We start from the raw sequence: 22,298 nt of genomic DNA, 5'->3' as shown, positions 1-22,298 counted from the left end.
CCTTGGGTGGCAGGATTCATAGGGGCAGCAGATCCGGCCTCCAAGAAACATATCACCCACTGTTGCTGCTATAGCTTCTACCATGTAGCCTGGAAACAATATTGGGAAACAATATTGGGAAACTGCAAAGCTGTGGGGGTTATAATTAAAATTAGGGAGGTCTCTGCAGATGATAAACAACCATTGAACTTGGCCCTGTCTGCTCCTGTTGACTATAAATAACAGCCTTGCTTTCTATGAAACTGCAGCTGATGTGGAATTTGTGCTTCCCAACTTAATGGATCCTAATCTGGACTTCAGTAGAGCATTGTCATTCATTTATTCTAAGCCCCTGTGTGCACATCTGAACACTGCAAAACATGATAAACAACTGAGTTAGCTGATGGCTTTAAAAAGAGAGAGAGAGGAAATGAGGTCAGAGGACATCAGGGAAGCTGTCAAGATGAATAAGGTACTATACTGTCCTATTGTAATAATGTGAAAAACCTAATAAACTAGAATTTTTTTTGAAAAACAAAAAGCCATGAATGACAGCAAGACTGCAAGCACAGTTGGACAGGCTAAGGAGGACCATGTCTGCTTCCTCATCGGTTGTATTGTTCACTTCCTGGTAGCAACTCACCTTCCTCATCAGCGCTCATGTTTTCGTAAGAATCCCAACAAATCAGTGGATCTGAACAGCTGAAGTCCCCTAACACACCATGGCCATTCTGTAGCTGTTCACATCCTGAAAGATGAGAACCGGAAGTTTAAGTCAGGCATCTCCAAATACCCCCCAATCAGCGCTGGCAAATTTACTGAGGTCACTAAGGAGGGCAGAATCACTTTTTGAGTTTCACTTCCTCATCAAGAACTAGAACAAGAAGTGACTCAAATGTGCAGGAAAAGACAAACTGTGCTGCAAGGCAGACTGCACTACTTAGTAGTACAGGTGAGAAGGTCTCATGGCTGAATTCTTCCCCACCTCAAAACTCTCTGTATGTGAAAAAGCTAGCACATAAGTGAAAATGTTCAAATGCTTCTTCCTGAAGCCCTAGTTTTCTTTGAGCTGACAGTTCAGGTGTGGGGAAGCACTGAAAGATGCATTTTTTCCTCTGCATTAAATAACCAATAAAGTTAACTGGAAGTTCTGGGCTTCCTCCCCAACCCCCACCACAGCCCAAGGAATTTATCACTGCAGATAACATGGTTGTGTAATAAGGTCCAAAGCTCACTGCAGTGGTGATGCAACATGCAAGCAAGAGTTCAGCTGGAGGGAGGCCCTGATCCTGCTTCTTTTCTCACTTTGCTTCTAGAGCAGGCAAAGCAAAATGGTGAAGAAGAAGAAGAAGAAGAAGAAGAGGAGGAGGAGTTTGGATTTGATATCCCGCTTTTCACTACCCAAAGGAGTCTCAAAGCGGCTAACATTCTCCTTTCCCTTCCTCCCCCACAACAAACACTCTGTGAGGTGAGTGGGGCTGAGAGACTTCAGGGAAGTGTGACTAGCCCAAGGTCACCCAGCAGCTGCATGTGGAGGAGCGGAGATGCGAACCCGGTTCCCCAGATTACGAGTCTACCGCTCTCAGCCACCCACCATGGCAATTTGTGGAAGGCCTACTGCAAAGAAGTATTGTGTCCAGAAAATCCTGTTGACCCCTCTAGCACAGAGGAAACCCTGACAGCAAGACCCAGAGTTGGCTTCTGAAAGCTGCCCTAAACCCATATCTATACATATAAGGTAGCATTTGCAATTTGAATGCAAATTTGTATCATGGGTCTTTGCCCTAAGCCTTCTAAGCGGTGCTTTTTCTTAGAACAAAAGGTGCAGGTTCTCACCATGAAGGTGCAGGTTCTCACCGTGTGCGTGTATCTGAAGAAGTGTGCATGCACACAAAAGCTCATACCAATAACAAACTTAGTTGGTCTCTAAGGTGCTACTGGAAGGATTTTTCTTCATTTTTTATTTTGTTAAAAATTATTGATGCTTTGGCCCAAAGGACAAAGGAGTTCAAAAATCAATGCTTGGTTACCAAACTTTTATTTAAAAAATGTGCACAACATATTTATTTATGTGGGTGTCGGAAGGAGGACCTGCTGCTGCAAGGCTCATTTCCATCTGGCCTCGGGGGCAGGGCCCACACCCACCCGGAACAGCTAAAAGGCTCCTGGGAGGCCACTGGGACATTGCTGCTGCCAGAAATGCTTTTAAATGTTTTTAAACGTTTTAAAATAGTTTTTAATCTGTCACGTTTTAAATGATGGGTTTTTGTTTTTTGCTCTGTTGGGAGTGGGCTGTGCACCTGGTCCTTCAGGGGCAGTTACCCCATTCAGGACCAGGGAGTCCTCCACACCTACCTGCCCCCTGACCCCCCCCCCCAAAACAGTACTTCAGTCTGGATGAGTGTTCAGACCCCTGGTCTCTCACTTGTGGGGTGCCTCAGGGTTCCGTCCTCTCCCCCCCCCATGCTTTTTAACATCTACATGAAGCTGCTGGGAGAGATCATCAGGGGATTTGGGCTGGGTGTTCATCAGGATGCGGATGCCAGCCCTACCTCTCTTTTAAATCAGAACCAGTGAAGGCAGTGATTATCTGGCGTGAGTGTCTGGAGGTGGTTGGCAGCTAACAGATTGAGGCTGAATCCTGACAAGACAGAAGTACTGTTTAAGCACATAGATATGCTTGAATCCTCCTCTACCATCTTCAAAGGTAGATGGAAACTTGCCTGTGTTTGCATTATCCAAGTCCTCTTTGTCAAACACCAGACTATATCCTTGAACAGCCCCTGTGTGGAATTGCAGGCGGAAAATATCACAGGTGGTACATCCATATTTTTTATGGCAGCACTTCAGCTGAAATAAGAGGAAAAGACAGGTAAGGCAACTCCCAGTATTCATGCAGGCACAAAATGCTTAGGTATGTAGGAGAATACGTATATCAGCAAAAAAAGTCCATAGGTTGTACTGTGGTAGTAAGAATGAGACCATAGCCACTCTTAGTCCTTGGAAAGCAACATGGGCGGGGCCCTCTAGGCTGTCCATCCACCTTAATTAGTCTTGTCTCTAGATCTGGACCATTTCAGACGGCACATGACTGAATGGTCCCCCGTTCCTGCCCAGTGCAGCCTGCAACCTAAGAACCTGATTCAAAGCTACCGGTCAGCAAAATCTACAGGATGTTGAATTTTAGCCAAGCCTGTTCCATAGGGCCTTCTAGTCTTACTTCTCTGCCTTGTTGTTAGACATATTGAATGGAAAGGATCCAATTTAGTGTTTTAAAAATCTCATAATAATATATCAAGTAAAAAGGTAAAGGTAAATGTACCCCTGACCATTAGGTCCAGTCGCAGATGACTCTGGGGTTGCGGCGCTCATCTCGCTTTCCTGGCCGAGGGAGCCGACATACAGCTTTTGGGTCAAGTGGCCAGCATGTCTAAGTCACTTCTGGCAAACCAGAGCAGAGCACGGAAACACCGTTTACCTTCCCACCGAACTGCTAGGTGGGCAGGAGCTGGGACTGAGCAACGGGAGCTCACCCCGTTGCGGGGATTCAAACCGCCGACCTTCTGATCGGCAAGCCCTAGGCTCTGTGGGTTAGACCACAGCGCCAGCCATTATATCAAGTACAGTGGTGCCCCGCTAGACGAAAATAATTCGTTCTGCGAAAATTTTCGTCTAGCGGGTTTTTCGTCTTGCGGAGCGGCAATGACAGCCGCGCTCCGCAAAACGAAAAAAAAAAAAGACGAAAATTTTTCGTCTTGCGAGGCAGCCCCATAGACTTTTTCGTCTTGCGGGGCAGCCTTCCACTAGACGAATGCCTTCGTCTAGCGAGTTTTTCGTCTTGCGAGGCATTCGTCTAGCGGGGTACCACTGTAATACCCAGTATAATGTACTACCGGTAAGTGACTTTTTATCTATGGTTTTCTTGATGACTTACTTTGGTTCATCTCTGGATAACTTTTTGAGCTGCCTAAATTTAGTTAAAATACTAAATATTTGTAGGTTTTCTTCCTCCAAGGAACATGGAGACAGTGTTTTTCTGTAGAAAAAATACACCCAGAGCATTTAAACATCAATGAAGTCCAGCTAATGCTTACCATAATATCTCCCTTCAAGCAGCTGGGCTGTTTCCACGCCAGTACAGACTCTGTTTTTATTCTCTGGCCCCACAATACTTAAAGAACAAAGAAGGAGAATTATGTGAGAGACTGTATTTCAAAGTGCCTTCGGAAGAGATAATTTTGAACTCTAGGAGTCCAAATGGCTGAAACCCGATTTATACATTTTAAAAATCTCAGTCCCTCTGGGATTGTACCACCTCATTAAGTCATAGCTGTCAACTTTTCCCTTTTTTTAAGGGAATTTCCCTTATTCCGAATAGGATTCCTCACAAGAAAAGGGAAAAGTTGACAGCCATGCATTAAGTAGGTGCAGGAATATTAATGTTTAACTGAACCATTTTCACACAGAAAGCGGCTCTCTCCATTTGGGTTTCCTGATACAGAAGAAAGAGAACACGGAGTGTATTCAGACGCACACTCTGGACTTGATTTCAAAAAGCTTAAGGAACTACTGGGTGAGAATCCACGGTCAGAAATATGCAAAGAGAAGGGAGTTCAGGATGGATGGGAGTTTCTTAGAGGTTGAAGGAACAATTGCGAACAATTCCAACAAGAAAGAAAAGTGGGGTGCATCTAAGGAAACCATTGTGGCTGCATATGGTAGGTCCTCTGCATGGAAAAGACGGAGAAATGCTATTGGGTAACAGAGAGAAAGCAGAAATGATCAACACTTCTTTGCCTCTGTCTTCACCCAAAAGGAAAGCAATGCCAACTTGATGGTAACAGAATAAACAATGCAAGGAGGGAGCTGCAGCCCAAGCTAGGAAAAGAGGTGGTCAGGGAACACCTAGCTACGTTAAATGAATTCAAATCTCCAGGGCCTGGTGAGCTGCACCCAAAGGTATTCAGAACCTTGCAGTTGTATTCTCAGAACATCTATCTATAATCTTTGAGAGTTCTTGGAGAACAGGGGAGGTTCCTGCAGACTGGAGGTGGACAAATGTTAGGGGCGGGGAGAGGACAGCTTAGTATCAATACCAGAAAAAAGTAATGGAACAGACCATTAAACAATTGGTCTGTGAGCAGTCAGAAAAGGATTTTGTGGTTACTAAGAGACAGCTTGGGTTTCTCAAAAACAAGTGATGCCAGAGTAATCTCATTTCTTTTTAAAATATAGAGAGAGTTACAAGCTTAGTGGATCAGGGGGATGCTGTGGATATAACATTGCTTGGTTTCAATAAAGCTTTCAAAAAAGTCCCCCATGATATTCTTATGGAGAAGCTGGTAAAATGTGGGCTGTGCAATGCTAGTGGTACATTGGTACCTCACAAGACGAAAAACGCACTAGACGAAAGGCATTCGCTAACGAAAGGGTGACTCGTAAGATGAAGTTTCCTATGGCCGTGACTCGCAAAACGAAAACGTTTTGCGATTTTTTTTGTCAAACCGCGCTTCCTCCAAACCGCGCTTCCTCCGACCGTGCTTCGCAAGACGAAATTTCCGCTATACGACAACACTTGCGGAGTGAATTAATTTCGTCTTGCGAGGCACCACTGTAGGTGGATTTGTAGCTGGTTGACGGAGCGAACCCAAAGAAGCATCAAATTTGCAGATGACACCAAACTGGGAGGGGTAGCTAATACCGCAGAAGATACAATCAGGACTCAAGATGACCTTAACAGACTGGAGAACTGCACCATGTGAAGAAAAGCACTGAGCTGCCCACCTTTTCTCCAAGCCAGTCTGTCAGGTATCCCCTGCAAGTCCTCTTCAAATGCAAAGAGGATACTTAAGAGAGATAAGAGATATGTGACCAACTCAAAATCTTAAGGGTCAGAAAGAGCCTGGGGGGTCACTCCTCCCACGCAAAAGCTGATCTGCTTCTTGCAGCACCAGGAATCCAGGTTCCCTCTTACCATCAGGCTTCCAAAGGGGACCATCCTTGCTGCTTAGGAGTACAGTAAACCAGAACTGGTGCAGTTAGGATTCTCTTGGTGGCTGTTCCCAAACTCTCTCCCTGGAGAAGCTAGAATGGCTGCCTCCTTTGTTGACCTTCTGTCTGCAAGTGAAGACCTTCTTGTTCCAAAAGGCTTTGGGAAGCTGACTGCCTTTAAGGAAAAGGCTGGTGCTGTGCCCTTTAAATTGGAATTATCTGTATGTTTTAATAGATCTTAGAGAGATCGGTAGAGATATAATTTTAATTCTATTAATATTTGTTTTTTAATGACAGGCGGCAATCATTTTGCACGGGGGTTCTGTTCCTGGAACCCGCACGCTGAGTTCCCCCTGCCCGTTCCACCCCCATTCTGCCTTCTTCCAGGTCCAAAAGGGCGCATGCGCCAGTGATCGTGTGTCAATTGGACACGCCTAAAATGGTCACTGCCTGTATGATGGTAGTAGTAGTAGTTGTAGGTCCTTTTGGAGCCACAGAGCTCAGATTTATTTAGCATTCTGTTTTGACCTTCTGCCAGCTTCCCTACCCTTTATTCCTAATAAAGTTTCTTAATTTGACAGCTGAAGTGTGTGCAATTGTTAACCACAGGGTTTTAGGATGTCCATGTGCCCAGACACTTGGCATTCAGGCTACTGGGCATTTAGGATTGGAGTTGTAAGTGACCAGCATGCTTTTCTGAGATTTGAGAGAGACTCAAAGAGAGGGCAGGCTGCCTTTAAACTCTGAGTAACCCATACGGGAAGTGGGTTTTTGTTGTTGTTGTGCCTCCATAACTTTTCTTCTTACAAGTCAATAACTGGGGGAGATTAAAATTAGAATATAAGAGGCTTTTCTCACCCCCCCCCCCGAATCCGCTTGGAAAAAGCAATGTGAAACAACACTGAAGTTAAAAGAAGGGGGGAGGGCAAGAAACAACTGAAATTGTAGAGAAGATTGTAGGAGTGGGGTCTAAGGGATGTATGGAGTGAGAGTAATCCTCCAGGGGACACAACCTACACATTTGTCACCCTTTTTTTTTAGCTCACAATCTAAAATAGACTTTTTAAGGAAGTGCAGACAGCTCACATTGGTGAAATCAAAATAACAGGCCATGCTCCACTGAGCGCACAGTTTCTATTAACTCTGTCAGAAATTGTGACCCATATTTGGTATTTTGGTCCTGTCCTTGACATCATTGGATTTTTTAAAAAAGAAAAATAATACAGAAGGAACAGTTTCAGAATTGCTGTGGGAAACAATGAAGACAGTGTTTAAAGGTCTATGTCTGCAAGAAAAATCAAGACTGAATAAAATCTACAGGACACAAAATACACAGTTAGAACAGGAAGTTAGAACAGGAGCCAAGACACAGGGCAACAAGTTCAAAACAAGTTTACAAACAACTACCTATTAAGTGAAAAGAACTAGAAGCAATAGAAATTGGTAAAACAATGGTACAAATCATTAAATTTAAAACAAAAGTATTCTGAATGTGGGGGTAAGGGATCCAAACAATTAGCCGCTGGTTGCAAAAAAAGAGAAACAAAGCTGTAATTACAGGTATAAAAATGAAAACAGAAGAAAGGGTTTATAGTACAAAATCAGTATCTGTAGAATTTAGTAAGTTTTTCTTCTCTGTACTCCTCCCCACTCCCCCTCTAGAACAAACTATTAAATAGCATAGCAATACCTTTACTAAAGGAAGAGGACCGTAAATGTATGGAAAAGGAGGTATCAGAGGAGAAGATAAAGGAAGTAATTTAAAACTTGAAGGTGGGAAAATCATATGGCCCTGATGATGATGATGATGATTTTATTATTTATACCCCGTCGTGATGGTTTTGAAACATATTTTTACAAAACATTTAAGGAACACACACTTCCACAAATGGCCAGGCTGTACAATGTGTTATTGGGGGGGGGGTGAGGCTGTAAGCCTGAGCCCCCTTCCAATTCCTGCATCCCACACAGATTCAATTCCAGGAATAGCCAGACTAGCTTCCTGATGAGGTAACGGCCTAAGCCTGAGTTGTTAAGGTAACGAAGGAAGTGGCTCTGTGCCAGAGGACAAATGAGCGGGGCCCCTTCCCTCCACTGTCTGGTAGTTTGAAAGACAAAAAGACTTGAGTGGGGTGTGCAGGCTAGAAGCTGCAGGCTGGGCAGCTGGGAGACAGAGCGATGCCTGATTTCTGTTGGAATCCAAGGCTGTGGCTCTGAGGCGTTAATGCTGTGAACCCCTCCATCGTAGGCTCAGGTTGTATATATGTGCAAATAATCTCACTGCAGAGGAAACATGAGCGCTGGGTAAGTGCCTGCTGCGACCCCTGGGATCTTACACCGCTCAGAGACTGGGGTGGCGTGCAACACAACACTATTTTAGCCAGTAACCCACTTCCCGCAACTTCAAAGCATTCAAGAATCATGGTTCTTCCCAAGTATCCCACCAATGTTGAGTCATACCAACCAATCTCTTTGTTAAATCTAGATTATAAAATATTTACAGTCATTCTGGTCATTGGATTAAAACTGTTTACTGACAGTTATATACACCCAAACCAACCTGGGTTTGTTCTTGGGGGAATAACTGATCCAATAAGGAAATTGGATCAGTAATTCCCACTTCATTTCAGCAGAACCAGTTCCTTACATGTCTCTTGTCCATGTTCAAGGACTCATGGGGCTCTTGTAAGAAGAGCCAAGAACCGCCTGGGAGCTTCTTAGAGCAGATCTGGATGTCACTGGGGGAGGGGACAAACACTGGGACCTCAACCTCCGTCCCACCCTGCCTCTACTGCTCTGCCTCACATTTCCTTTCCTTGCAGCCCAACTTCCATTATGTGTCTGCACTCAGCATTTGTATGGGCCCGTATTAACTCAACAAGGAGCTCTCTATTTGCAGACAAATGTATGAGATACCAGAAGTTATTCTGCAACACTAAGCCATGGAAAACCAGTTCAATACTGCCCGTCTGCTTGTACATGTCCACCCAGCTGCAGCAGAGGTCATTGTCTAGTTTCATAGATGGCCCCAAAATGTCCACTAACAGTTTGGCCTACAGTCCACAGAAATGCAGAACTGGCCAGTTATGTAGATCACCTTAGACCTTGAGTCCTGGGCAGAAGCATGAGGTTTTGAGTTAGCTCCCTTAAGATTAGGGGCCTCAATAGTAGCTACCACTTCAGCATGGGAGCATGGAAGTGGTGTCCAATCATCTTGCTGGCAGCTGCTCTCTATGTTGGAAAAAAGAGTTGTCCATCTCCCGGGGGTGTTGTTCTTTCAAGGCATCAAAGTCTGGCAGGCCATAACTCTGGCAAGTGCATGTGGGTGGACATCCCTGCAACAATCCCACCTTCCAAGCTCACCCACCCCCATTAGCTCAGAGGCAGAGGTGTGAAATGAATCTTTCCAGGATTCATTATGTGTGGTTCCAGTAGTCCATGCAGGCCTTGGGGCGTCTATTTCTACCATCAGTGTAATTTTGTCCTGCGGGAGCTGGTACTGCCCACTGTCAGCAAAGACCTCACCACCAAGATCCAGATCAATACACCGATTAATCACCTCACCAGCTGTGGCAGGAGAACCCAGATAGCAATCTAGCAGTGGTTGGTTTATAGCAGCAGGACTCTCTAGACTTGCAGGGTCATTCCCAAATGGTATTTCCTTTCCTTTCCCCCAAAAAGTCCAGTGTAAATTTCTACTGTGGGCAATGTCCTGGTGCTTTCAGAGGAGGGAGGGGGGCCCTATGGGCTTGACCATGGGTAAGTGCCATCATGGAGGTAGAAAATCCAGGCGCTGGATGCCAACCGCGGGGTGGAGAGGAGGGTATAGGAGTTCAACAACCCCCCCCCCCAATGTTCTGGCTAGCTAGAATTGTTCAATGCAACAGAGATACAACGACCCCTTTTGTGAGTCCTATGGATGGGGCGAGTGATTACAACTTCCCATATAAAATCCTTCCTGCTTTTGTCTTTCACCAAACTTAAGCAGTAACAATCCAACGTTGTCTCCCAGGTGCTGATTCCTCTCTGCTTGTGCATGGCAGCTCTGGGGCAGTAATTTAAAGCCAACAGCGAGGAAGATAAAAACACAATTAAAAAGTAAACAGCTCTTGGCATTCCACCATGGAATGCAGGGGAGTCAGAGTGCAGCAAGCCCAGATTAAAAAAACAAACAAACTAAAATTTTAAAGCATAACATCTTCTGAGCTGTGAGACTGGCTGCCATTCCTGAAGCTATCTGAAAGGGAAAAAAACCTCTTACAGCAGCAGAGATGCAAGTCCATTTAGAAAATAATCAAATTTCGTGGCTGTTAGGATATCAGTTGAGATCATTTCTTACATTTACAAAAATTAAAAATGAGGCTTCAAGGAAACGAACAGAATATGAAATGATAGTAATAAGAGATAGTATAACGACTAAGAGATTAATTTCATTCATATATGTAAAACAACATTGAGAACCCGTTTTGCCTCCAACAAAATCTAAAAAGCTGGTGGGAATTATATTGAGATACAAACTTTGAAAAGGATAAATGAAACAATTTTCGGACAAAAGCACCATATAAATATCTGTCAGCTACTACTAGGGAACGTTCACTATCAATTGCGCCTGGGTGGTATTTAGCACTGAGGTGCCTATCTTATAGAAAGCCCAATAACTCTCTGTTATGTTGGAAAGGATGTCTAATTATAGGTACATACTAAGTATGTGGCAGAAATGTCCACAAATACAACAATTTTGGAAGAAGTTTTTAAAGAGTTAACTCGGATTACAGCTCAGACAATCCCAATAACCCCGGCATTATTTATATACTTCAGATATGGACCAATTAAGAAGTAAGGAATTAATAACACATTTATTGACAGCAGCTAAAATGATAATATCCAGAACCTGGAAAACCTTGCAATTAATGATACTGAACGCTAGTATAATATCATCTGGCAAACAGCAATAATGAAAAAGCTGTCACAAAAATTGAAGGTAGCAAGGGGAGAGAAAAAGCAATATGATTTTTACACTGTATGGTATGATTTTTTAAATTATACTAATGAAACAACAGAGAGATGAGTAATATGTACAGAGTATATGTCACAGGCTGGTTGGGTGCAGAGGAGTGTTGGGAGGCCCCATCCGGGGAACCCCTAAGGGACCCCCCCCCCCAGGGAAGAAGGCTCAGGGGGTTGGTGGTGGGACAACAATGAGAGGTCAGAGGGAGAAGAGGGAGCAGACTGGGAGGAGGAGGTGTTGGAAGCTGAAGAGGAAACGGGGCTTACTGAGCGGGCAGAGAGGAGTTCAGAATCAGGGGCAGAAGTTGAAGCAGGAGAAGAGGGAGGCTAAGAAGCAGAGGTGAGTCTGGCTGGTGAAGAGGCACAGGCGTCTCTCCCTCCCCACCAGGTCTCCCAGAACCAGGAGAGGCATGAAGAGGGCCAAGGAGAAGTTACCTTCCCGCAGGTGCAGTCTCAGATTGCTGGGTGGGAGGGGGACACACCTGGAGAGAAGGGGGCTTTCAGTCTCAGCAACTGCTTCATGCATGCAAGGCCAGCAAAGATGAGTTGTGGTGCTCATTATGCCAGACACTCCTGTGCAGATCCTGTTTTTGCTAATAAAGAGTGAACTCCAGCTTGCTCAGTGTGATTTCTTGCTGGCTCGCTCCTGTCAGTATATTGCAATATGGCGTAGATAAACAGGCACTACTCATTAGCTCACTTGTTTTACTTTGTGTTTTCCAAGTTGATGCAAGAACTCGTTTTACTGGTTTACTGTAATCACCTCATTATTATGAAATAAAATGTTTAGTATTTTACCCCCCCCCCATGACCAATGTTTTGTTAGTCACTCATGTTTTATTATTTGTGTGTACAATTTTGTAACAAGAAAATAAAAAGTATTTAAAGGGGGGGGGGGAGAAAGGCATTCAAACAAATAACCCACAACATTCACTTTGAAACAGTTCAGTGATGTGTTGTTATCGCACATGAGCTCCATTAAGAACTTTAGATTAGCCAGAAGCAGATAAGGGATTGATGTGCTGCTTATTACTTACTATATTCCTGATGTATAAACTGGCTGCATGGCCAGGTACACCTTCGGAAAAGGCCGACAAACTGAGAAAAAAGGGGACTGGCTTTTAAAAAATGGGTGTTCACATAGCATCATGGATTACACCGTTATGTTAGAACTAGTAATTATCCCACAGTTCTCGGGCACTGATATCGTTTCAGTTTTAGTTACCTTGTGGCAGGAGTCTTGAGGTGGGCAAGCAGAAGCTGGTCTGCTCTTCCATCTTCAGGAAGTGCTCTCACTTTAGAGAGATTCTGCCTTCTGGCCACCAGTTGGGGAACAGATGTCACAGATAGATATTTATTATTACGGCCATTGGCCCATCACACGATTTTTCAAACAACATATGTATACAGATGCCACAAACTATCCAGAATACCTCCAAGCAGTGAGGACAATAGGGTGTCTGCTATAGATCACCGAGCCAGACTGAAGACCTGGATGTTGCCTTCCTAGAGCTTGTCTGTGCTCCGGACTGCTTGCCGCGCTGGCTGGGGCTAAGGGGAGTTGGGGTTCAACAACATCCGGGAGGCCACAGGTTAGCTTTCCTTACATTAGGGGAAGAGGAAGAGGTGCCCAAGGCCAAAACAAAACAGATGGAGTGACAGCTGATGAGGGATGGAGCAGGTTGGGCAAGCAAGTAAATGAATTTATTACATTTATTTACCACCTGTTCCTCTAAGGATTATGGCCACCACTGGTGAGAGAAAAGTATGGCCAGCGGTGGACTTTTGGATCCCAAATTTTACAGTGTCCTATGGTAAAATTTGGCACACACACCCCCCGGCTCCCCCGCTCTATTTGACAGCATTGTTGTGGCGCCCTCTGAAACACGGAACCCAGTGCGGTTGCACAATCCTAAACCCGCCTCTACAGAGCTTGTATTAGCATGAAATCAGGACCCATGCTAGGAACAAGGACAACTGCACGCAGAATAAACTCAACCCCCCCCCCCCAGCATCAAAATTCGGAATTCTATGTAGGATAATGTAATGCAGGAAGAGAGATGGTGTGTTCATTTTTACAGATCCAGAGAGAAGGCCACTTAAGAACTGTGCATACCTGAAAGGGGAAACGGCCATAGTCGATGAATTAAAGCAAACACAACACATGAAGAAGCTCTTCCTATAGTTGGCTATAGAGAAAGCAGGTGCTTAACCTACAGCTGTTTTTTAAGGCACAGTTTGCTTACACTCCTGTGCAGCTTTGGAATTACTAAGGTGATAGAAGTTACTATTATGATTTGTTAGCATTTCCATCCATCCTTCCTCCCCATTATTCAGCTTTTCCGGGTCATGACTAAACCACTTCTGGCGCACGAAACACCGTGACGAGTGGCAGAGCCCACGGAAATGCCGTTCTTCTAAATTATTTTGAGCAAATGGGGGAAATTCCATTTTCTTGGGCAGATACTATGTTCAGATAATGGCCTAGACACAATTCACTGCATCCAGATTCATTAGGTGCACTTAGTTATCACTTAAATCCAGTCCCCACCAGAGACCGGCTGCTTTCTTCTTTGAGTATATACCGTAACTTTATTCTAACCAGACTCAAGCCTCAGGCCTCTGACAAGCTCTGCACAGGCCTGCTTACACCGATGGCAATGAAATCAAGTCATTACTAATTTGTCTCATAGATATTAGTAATGACTTAATATGCAAATGGCAAAAAGGGGAAGGATGCTCCAATACAATCCCAATTCCCGACAGTTTGAAGAGCTGCACAGCACAAGGCCGATGGTTTATTCCATTGCAGATATGCCAATGGACAGGAAGTTGCATCTGCCATAAAACTGAATTTCTCCCCAAGCCTTTCAAAAATGATTATATTGCAAGTGGGGGGGGGGGGGGTTGTACACTGAACACACAATTTGACACCTTCCACCATGACCATCTCCACGGCTGCAATTACTGCCATGAAGCACCTTCTGCAAACGCTGTTCTGTGGGCTTCGGCTTTTAATGGATGCTTGTTTGCAGGAGGGAAAGGCTGTGAGAAAATCAGAACAGTTTATATTGCACATCATCTCTAAAGGGCCAATGGAAACATCTTGTTCCTTTCGATCCCACGGCCCTGCTCATCTGTGCCTTTCAAAGCAATGTTTGCAAGCACACCCAACCGCCTTAATAATGCCGCATTTAAATTCTGCATTTATTTGCTGACCTGGAGCAGAATGGGAAAGGAACTCTCAAGGCTAAATATTTATTAAATCCTCAGAGGGGATGTGTTGTTGTTTTTTCCACTTCAGCAGCAGCTGTGTAGGTCTCCAGAGAAAAACGCAGCAGCTCACTGGGAAAGCTTTTATGCAGTGAGAGACAAACAGATGTACTGCCTGGGCTGGCTTTCGACCAAACATTGTCCTCTCAATTGCTAGCAAGACCCTCCTCTCCAAACAACTTCTAAAATACTCATGTGCTTTCTGGTGAAGGGAATGGATGGGTAACTAGGGTTACCAACCCAAGCTGCCAGGCTGATTGCTTCTGTTCTTTTTAGCCAATTGTTGCACCCTAATTCCTCTTCCCGTTCTGGTATTGCAAGGCCCACTAATTTAATCCTAAACTGAACGTATATTCCAGCCATATAACTTCCAAGTCATGTTTGCATTGTAACCCCTTCTATGAATATATTATCCGTGTTTCTTAAAGTTCCTTGAAGGAATCTTTTATACATGCAAACTGGGGTTCTCGTGCCACATTTATTGTTTGGTATGATCAACAGGGTCTGCTAATCAAGATCTGCTACTACGAAGGCAATTTCAGCCACCTGTAAATCTGATTTTAGTATAGTGAACAACTCTGCAGAACTAAAATGGCTAAAAAGCCCTGCTTAGCTGAGATTCCTGTATTGCAGGGGGTTAAACTAGATGACCCTTGGGATCCCTTCCTGCTCTTTGACTCTATGATTCTATGCTTAGCTGGCAGCACCTGTGGTTTGGAACTACCTATTGAGATCAAGCAGGCACCTTCATTGTACAGTGGTACCTCTGGTTACGTACTTAATTCGTTCTGGAGCTCCGTTCTTCACCTGAAACTGTTCTTAACCTGAGGTACCACTTTAGCTCATGGGGCCTCCCGCTGCCGCTGCGCCGCCAGAGCACGATTTCTGTTCTTATCCTGAAGCAAAGTTCTTAACCTGAAGCGTTATTTCTGGGTTACCAGAGTGTGTAACCTGAAGCATATGTAACCCGAGGTACCACTGTACTGTTTTCCCACCCCGTGGCAGAACTGGGCTGGGTGGGTGGGGAGGTTCTTTCTAAGCCCAAAGTTGCCATGATGGGAAAACAAAATGCATTCATGTTTTATGGGTGGCAAGTGTGTGTGTGTGTGTGTGTGCATATGCACACTTTGCACATAGGGCCCTTGGAGGGCAGCCTAACCCTCAGTGTGGACTTGGGCCAAAACATGGTTAACCACACCTTTTATAATGCAGATTTCCCCTCATATGAGCCCAGCAAAAATATACACACCCTCAAGAAGGGAAGGATGGTGAAAGATGCAGGAAACCAGCCTCTGACTGTGGTGAAGGGGAGGGAAGTGTGGTACTTGCCTAAACAGAAGTATATGAGAAGATAATTTAAAATACCTTTTCTGGGATGGTTGCATTAAAGCAGAAACTTTATCATCAAATAATTTCTTCATAGCAAATCTATCTAGGGCTTGATCTGCACTGTTGAGAGAAAAGGGGAGGAAAAATTACATTGTTTTCGGGAGTAGCTTTGCTGCTCTGAAATCAGGATATTGCAGAGATTCATACCAACTGAATCACGTTCTGGGTTATTTGGCAAACACACTCGATTCTAGATCTGATAGGGCCATTATTGTTTTAACATGGACATTTTTACAGTAGTTGCCTTGGGAATCTTTTTTCATTTTGAAAACTGGCCAAAAATGAATTAAAATGTGAATGTTTCTTCCCCTGCTCCATGAGGACAAGACAACCCCTGACCCTCAGGCGCATTTTTAAAAATGAGTCATAGAATCAATTAGCACATTTCACCCTTAGAAGGGTAATTAACTACATACTTTGGTGGGGAGGGGGAGAGAGAGAATTGCTATGCAACTTAAACATTCTCCTGATTTACAACCAAGGTTAGTTGCATTGGTAACTGAAGCTCCATTGATTGCCAAGAATGACTTTCTGCCCCTGTTGAAATGCTCCATCCACCTGACATTCGCTCTGAACAAAGGACAGAAAACAATTCTAACCCTGCAGACTTCCTACCTTTTCTTGTGCTTTCAGTAGGGCAGAGGGAGACTCAGCGCATGGAGCCATCGTGGCACTGCATTAAGCAAGGGAAGTTGCAGCTGTTTCTCCCCTGCCATTCAAATACCAAAGCATGCTTTAAGATGAGCTCCGGGTCCTTCTGGAGGAAAAAGAAAATGATGGGCCCAATGAAGGATGTGGAGCAAAGACGCAGCACCATTCCAGCTATGTAGGCCTGGACCTGCTCATCCTCTTGGCTGCAAGGCTACTAAGCCAGCCCAAGAAGAGTAGGCTATAAGAACAACTACATTTAAAAAAAGAAAAGAAATTGGAACTTGCGGAAAGATATGTATATCCTCCTGGCTGATTCAGAAGTTATCCAAAAGATAAATGCAAGAGACCCAGTCTTCCTTTTATGCACACATATGACACAGTGACTTCTCTTGACATAAACTGGCTCACACTCCTCCACACGGAAGATGCACGTCATTCACCAAACATGCCATTGCACTAGCACTTTGGTTTGGTCATGCTGCCAGAGTTAACACTAAATACATGACTTTGGGTAAATGAGCCATCGCAACCACAAGAGGGCCATGAAAAATTGTGTCTTGGGCTCAGAGCCGTCTTTCCCATTGTTCTTAGTGGTTCGTTGCGCCAGGGCGCTGGCCTCTCAGGGGGGACCTAGCGAGTGGGGGAGCTGCGCGGCTTTGCCGGCAGCCTCCCCTTTCCCTGCACACCCGCGAGCTGCGCCCCACCAACTATATGGCTGGCGGGCATGCAGCTTCCTTCCCAAGCCTCCGCATCTGCTAAAGACGGGGGTCGTTGTCCTCCTCCTGCTTCCTGGCGAAAGGCGACGCGCAGCCTTCTCGGGCGCCCTGACACCGGAAAGCATGTCAGCCAGCACGTTTTCCTGCTTGATCGCCTCCACCATGCCAGGGATCGGGGCAGTGGGAGTGGCAGAGGACATTTTTCACCGCCCCCTCCCTTGTTTTGGAGTTGCCGGGGGAGGCGCCGGAGGGATCTTTGCACCACGGCGCCGGATATGCTTAAGATGGCCCTGCTCAGGCTTTTTAGACTCATCTACCCAATGGGGGGGCATTGGCTGCCAGGTGTGATTCTGCCCCTCCAAATCTCTTCTACCCCACTACAGCAATTCCACTGGTGGAGGCACAGGGCAGATTTTGCTTGATGCAACTGAATCTCAAGACTGCAGCCCACTAGCATCTGCAGGCCTCAACAGGCACCACTGATAACCAAACTCAACCACATCTGTAGATCTCAACCTATTTGTACAGACAGATAGGCCCTGGATTGCACTTCTTGGTCATTTGATATGGCGCCAAAGATACAGAGTCCAGGTCCTGGCTATACCAATCAAGCTTGGAAGTGAACAGGCGCCATTGAGGATCCTGTCTTCTCCGCTTCGTATTTTAATCTAGCCTTACCTCACGAAAGAGTCTGGACCCTGCAGTCTACATCAGAGGCCCTTGTCCAAGAGCCACACATGAACAGACCTTTCCAGTGGTGGCCCACCATGTGTGGAATGCTCTCCACAGAGAAACACGCACTAATGTTATCAATTCTTTTTGGTGTTTGGTTTTTATTCATTTGTACTTATTATGTTATTGAATGAGCATTTTAGGTATTTTGTATTATATTTGTATTGTTTTAAATTTTCTGACTTTAATTGTTTTTATCCATTGTATTTTATCTTGTAAGTCACTTCAAAACTTTTTGAAGGTAAAAAGTGACCCAACAAATGTAATAAATAATAATAAATAAATCATGCTTTGGACTGCAAGTGCCATCACCCCTGACCACTAACTGCACTTGCTGGGGCAGATAGAAATGGTACTGAGTCTAAAACATCTGGAAGGGATGAGGTTGGGGCTTTAGGCAGAGGCAAGCAGAAGACCTGCTTCCTCTTACCTGGCAGACACATCTGCAAAGGGCATGTATGCAGATATCACTACTCCTATTCTTCCTTTTCCACCCTGTAAACAGAAAAATCAGCATTTCATTTTATTTTATTTAACTTATTCCAAGGCAGTTTACAAAACCCTGAGATTCCGTAGCATTCCACCCTCTTTATATACTTTTTCAGTATTTTATGGTATTTTAAAATCATAACAATATCAAAACAAAGCAATAAATTGTAGCAAAGAAGCCCAAATGCAACTTGCAGTAGCTCTGTGTCGATATTTCTTCCCTTCAGAGAATACGTTTGGTAGATATTCAAGACAAGTCTAGGCATCTTTGCAATGTCTGGCATGATATGTTATAAAATATATATATATTCTGGAAAACAAGTGTATTCAAAAAATGATTACTAGAATATTCTTCTGACACCTATGATTTATAGCAATGACTGCATTTTAAGATCCTTTTCACAATGTTTAAAAATCTTATTAAAATGTATGACAAGTAATTAGTACAAATTACTGATAGATAATTACTTAGTCAACATTTCTGTGGTGGGAAGTTCAGATTGATGAACAAATGGCACATTGATATACCGTATTTTTCGCTCCATAGGACGCACCGGACCATAGGGTGTACCTCATTTTTAGAGGAGGAAACAAGAAAAAAATATATCTGGTTTTCCTCCTCTAAAAGCCCTGGGTTTTTTGGAGGATCAGCTAAAAGTTTTGCAGCTTTTTTTGCAAAGGGAAAAGTCCTGGTTTCTTCAGGATCAGCTAAAAGTTTTGTAGCTTTTTTGCAAAAGGGGAAAAGCAAAGAGGGAAAGCCCCATTTTTATGAGGTTTAACTCACATTTCTGCAGCTGCTAAAGGAAAGGGAGCCTTTTCTACAGTTTGCAGACAGATAATCTAATCAGCCAGTCACATGTCACTGGGGAAACAAACAACCTCCCTCTGCAGCACATTCAACAATGGAGGGCGGGGCTGAAAGGGAGCCGGGACTCTTATCTCTCTCCAGATCTCTTGCTGATCAGCTGCTGAGCGGGGTCCTTTCAACACCCCCTTTTCTCTTTGTAAAATAAAAAGCACGATCCTCTTTTGGCCCCTGGGCAATTCAGCTCCAGGGACCACCATTCGCTCCATAAGACGCACAGATATTTCCCCTTACTTTTCAGGATGGAAAAAGTGCGTCTTATGGAGCGAAAAATAAGTAGTTAAGAAAAAAACCTGTGTGTTTAGAGCAGGGGTTGGCAAACCTACCAAGCCCAGGCAGGGCGTCCGTGGCTTCCTATTGGCTGCAGGAGCGTCCTGCAGCCAATAGGAAGCCGCTCCAGCATCGCGGAAGTGAGTCCCCGCGCGGTGAACTGGCGCCACACCAGTTTAGCTCTGTGCGGGGTCTGACCGATCAGGCGGCAGGGGCCGGGGGCTGGTTAAACAACCCCCCCCCCGGGCCTCAGCCAGCCAGGGGGCCACTGTTTGCCGACCCCTGGTTTAAAGTGATACCGCTACAAAACCAGTTGGTTTTGCTTCAGTATTGGGGTTTTGAAAAACAGAAACTTGTTTTAGCAAGAATTTCTGTTTGAAGATGCTGCTGGAGAACATTCCTGATCGGGTGACACCTCCAGCGGGAAGGCTCAGGGCAGGTTCCCTTTTGCCTCCTCTCTAGGGAAGGGAGGAGTCACCCCTTTCTGCAAACCAACCTGCAGAGCAGACACAATCATGTAACTGGAACCATAACAGAGACGAGAGTCCCACAATTACAACTCTACAGAGAAGAAAAAAGGGGGAAGAACAAAAGGGTAACAAAAAGAACTTCTCCTGTAAGAAAAAGTGGAAACCTCCAATCAAGGAGCATCTGCCTAAGAAAGGCTTTGATAGTATGTGAGGTGCCAGAAGAAGCCATTAGCCCCACACCAAGGTATTGTCAGCAGAGGAAGGAGAGCTGGGCAGAATGTCCTCCTGCATCACCTTCAAAGAGAAATCCACAGCAAGGCCAATTTCCGTGTTTGCCAGATGCTGCTGGAGGACATTCCCGATGGCGATAGGTCAGAGCAGAATCCAGAGCTTGGGCAGGCAGGTGTCCTCTACGCCTCTCCCTAGCATCTCACAGCTTTTTTAGGGCATCTTCGCACTGAATGCCCACAATCTCCAGGATTAGGAAGAGTTGTTTATATAGTGTCTATGGAAGGTGAGAAAGCAGTTCACAGAGGTGTCCTACAAATTTCCAGCAGAGGAAGAGTACATTTAAAAACAGCCAAGGCTGCCTCCCTCCCTCAGGCAATGAGGAATAGGCCATTCCAATGGAACTGAAGGAGGCTTTCTTCCCTACAGAGGGACGCAGATGCTCTCACATTCTGAGGCCTGTCCAAAGGCAACAGCACAGCCCTGTGGACACTCGGGAGATGCCATCTGCATCCGGTGAGAAGGACAGATGTTAAGTTTAGAACCACTTATAGCAGGCATGTCCAAAGTCCATTTTGGGGTCCTAATCCTGCCCGCCAGTCAGTTTAATCCGGCCCCTGTGGCAGATTATTTCCTGGGGTAAAATCGAAAGAAAAGCTCAACAACATCAAGCTTAAAAAATGGTCAACAACTTCGGTCGGCCCTCACATATGTTCACTTCATCAAATCTGGACCTCTTTGAAAAAAGTTTGGACACCCCTGACTTATAGAGAGCGAAAGCAAAAAAGCATATGCAAGAAGGCAGAGGGTTATAGAGGACCTTGACTGTTCCTTCTGAGAAGAGGCCTCATCCCTATCAGGAACATCCTCCAGCACCATCCTCAATTGCAGAGCTCCTAATCTGCCTAAGGAATAAGCAGGATTTCCACTTAAAGGACCTCAGCCCAGATTGAAGACACAGATGAGATGCAGAACAGTTTCCATGCCTCCCCCCCCCCATCTTCCCAAACAAGCAGGCTCACAACCCTGCAGGGATCCTGTGGATATGATAATTGCATAAGGCAATTTCTCTGGGTGAAGTTGCCACGTTTTAGGAGCCATGGGGCCTCTTCTCCTTTTCCCACTGGCACAGTTCACTTACTCAGCAACGGATCACCACCACATGCTGAGAGTCACTGTTCAGCCACAATTCTATAGCTTTGCAAATGGTGCACAACTTCTTAAGGGGTGGAGCGTGAAGGTCAGGCCAGCCCACATCCAGAACATGGGGAAAGGAGGGCTCCTTGCTTCTCATTTACCTGCTTGATAGATTCTATTTCAGAATATTAAGTGTTCAGGCCTTCCTGCCTTCTCTTTCTTTCTGCCTCTAGAGAGCTCCTGATAGTGTGGAGAAAGGACACAGAACTTAAGATGCTTCGGTTCTCTGCGAGATGTGCAAGTTTACCGTCTGCGCCGGCCCTGACATTAGGCAGGGTGAAGCATTCTGACTGGAGGGGCAGATTTAGATGTACCTTTATAAAGCAGCAGATGTTGGATTATTTGTTGGATAGATGGGATGGGAGGGGTGGGACACCATTTAGGTTTTCTCCCTCAGGCACCAAAAAGGGTTTGTGTTGTCCCGGTTACAGTTAGAGGTGATGAGAGCCAGAACTCATGGGTTTTCTTATGGGGAGACGAAGTCAAACACCACAATCACCACCATTATTGGTGTTACTTTTGCTTAAGAATTCCCACTGAAGCTCCTTCCCTTTTCAGGTGTTCTTTTGTGTGTGTCTGTCAAGTGAAAACTGCTAATTTAGGCTGACCTTCAGTTCGGAGAGATGTTTGTCTCCTGCAGCAAGAGTCTTTTAGCACTTTAAAGACTAACAAATTTATTATGACAAGCTTTTGTGGACTCGAGGCCACTTCATCAGGTGGGTTAAGTGGCAAGTAACGTATTTTTTCCGTCTATAAGACGAGGTTTTTTACCCAATTTTTTAGGTCTAAAAACGTGGGTCATCTTATCCACGGAATATAGCAATTAAATATATAGATAGATACGGAACTTGCTCTAGCAGCCGCAGCTCCTGGCAGTGGCGAGCCGCTGGTCTGCTTGCCTCCTCCCACTCTGCCCGCCCTACAGGCAGAGGCTGTGTGGGGGAGGCTGTGCGCGACCTGTTTTTTCTGTGCAGCATCTTCACGCAGCTCCATTTGTGTGCGGGCAGCGCAATGTTACACAGGAGGAGCGTAAGGCGCAAT

The 22,298-nt window shown here is 45.0% G+C and overlaps 2 protein-coding genes across 2 annotated transcripts in view; both read right to left on the bottom strand.

Annotated features, from left to right (window-relative positions):
- The window catches only part of TNS3 (tensin 3), a 57,448-nt gene extending 56,807 nt beyond the window's left edge, over positions 1-641 (bottom strand). Inside the window, exon 1 of the mRNA XM_033168832.1 lies at positions 623-641. Within this exon, the coding sequence (XP_033024723.1) occupies positions 623-641 (19 nt within the window). The remainder of the gene's footprint in view (positions 1-622) is intronic.
- Positions 642-2,701: 2,060 nt separating this feature from the next.
- On the bottom strand, positions 2,702-21,354 carry LOC117057993 (tensin-3-like). The gene is given in 7 exon segments (XM_033168831.1): positions 2,702-2,829; positions 4,074-4,150; positions 12,015-12,075; positions 12,972-13,093; positions 15,616-15,699; positions 18,169-18,233; positions 21,202-21,354. Coding segments are annotated over 7 exon segments (579 nt in total). The 3' UTR covers positions 2,702-2,812.
- Positions 21,355-22,298: the final 944 nt, after the last annotated feature.

Source organism: Lacerta agilis, chromosome 14, assembly GCF_009819535.1.
Source record: "Lacerta agilis isolate rLacAgi1 chromosome 14, rLacAgi1.pri, whole genome shotgun sequence".
NCBI lineage: Eukaryota > Metazoa > Chordata > Lepidosauria > Squamata > Lacertidae > Lacerta > Lacerta agilis.
Note: the sequence above shows the minus strand (reverse complement) of the source record. Positions and strands in the feature narration are given on the sequence as shown.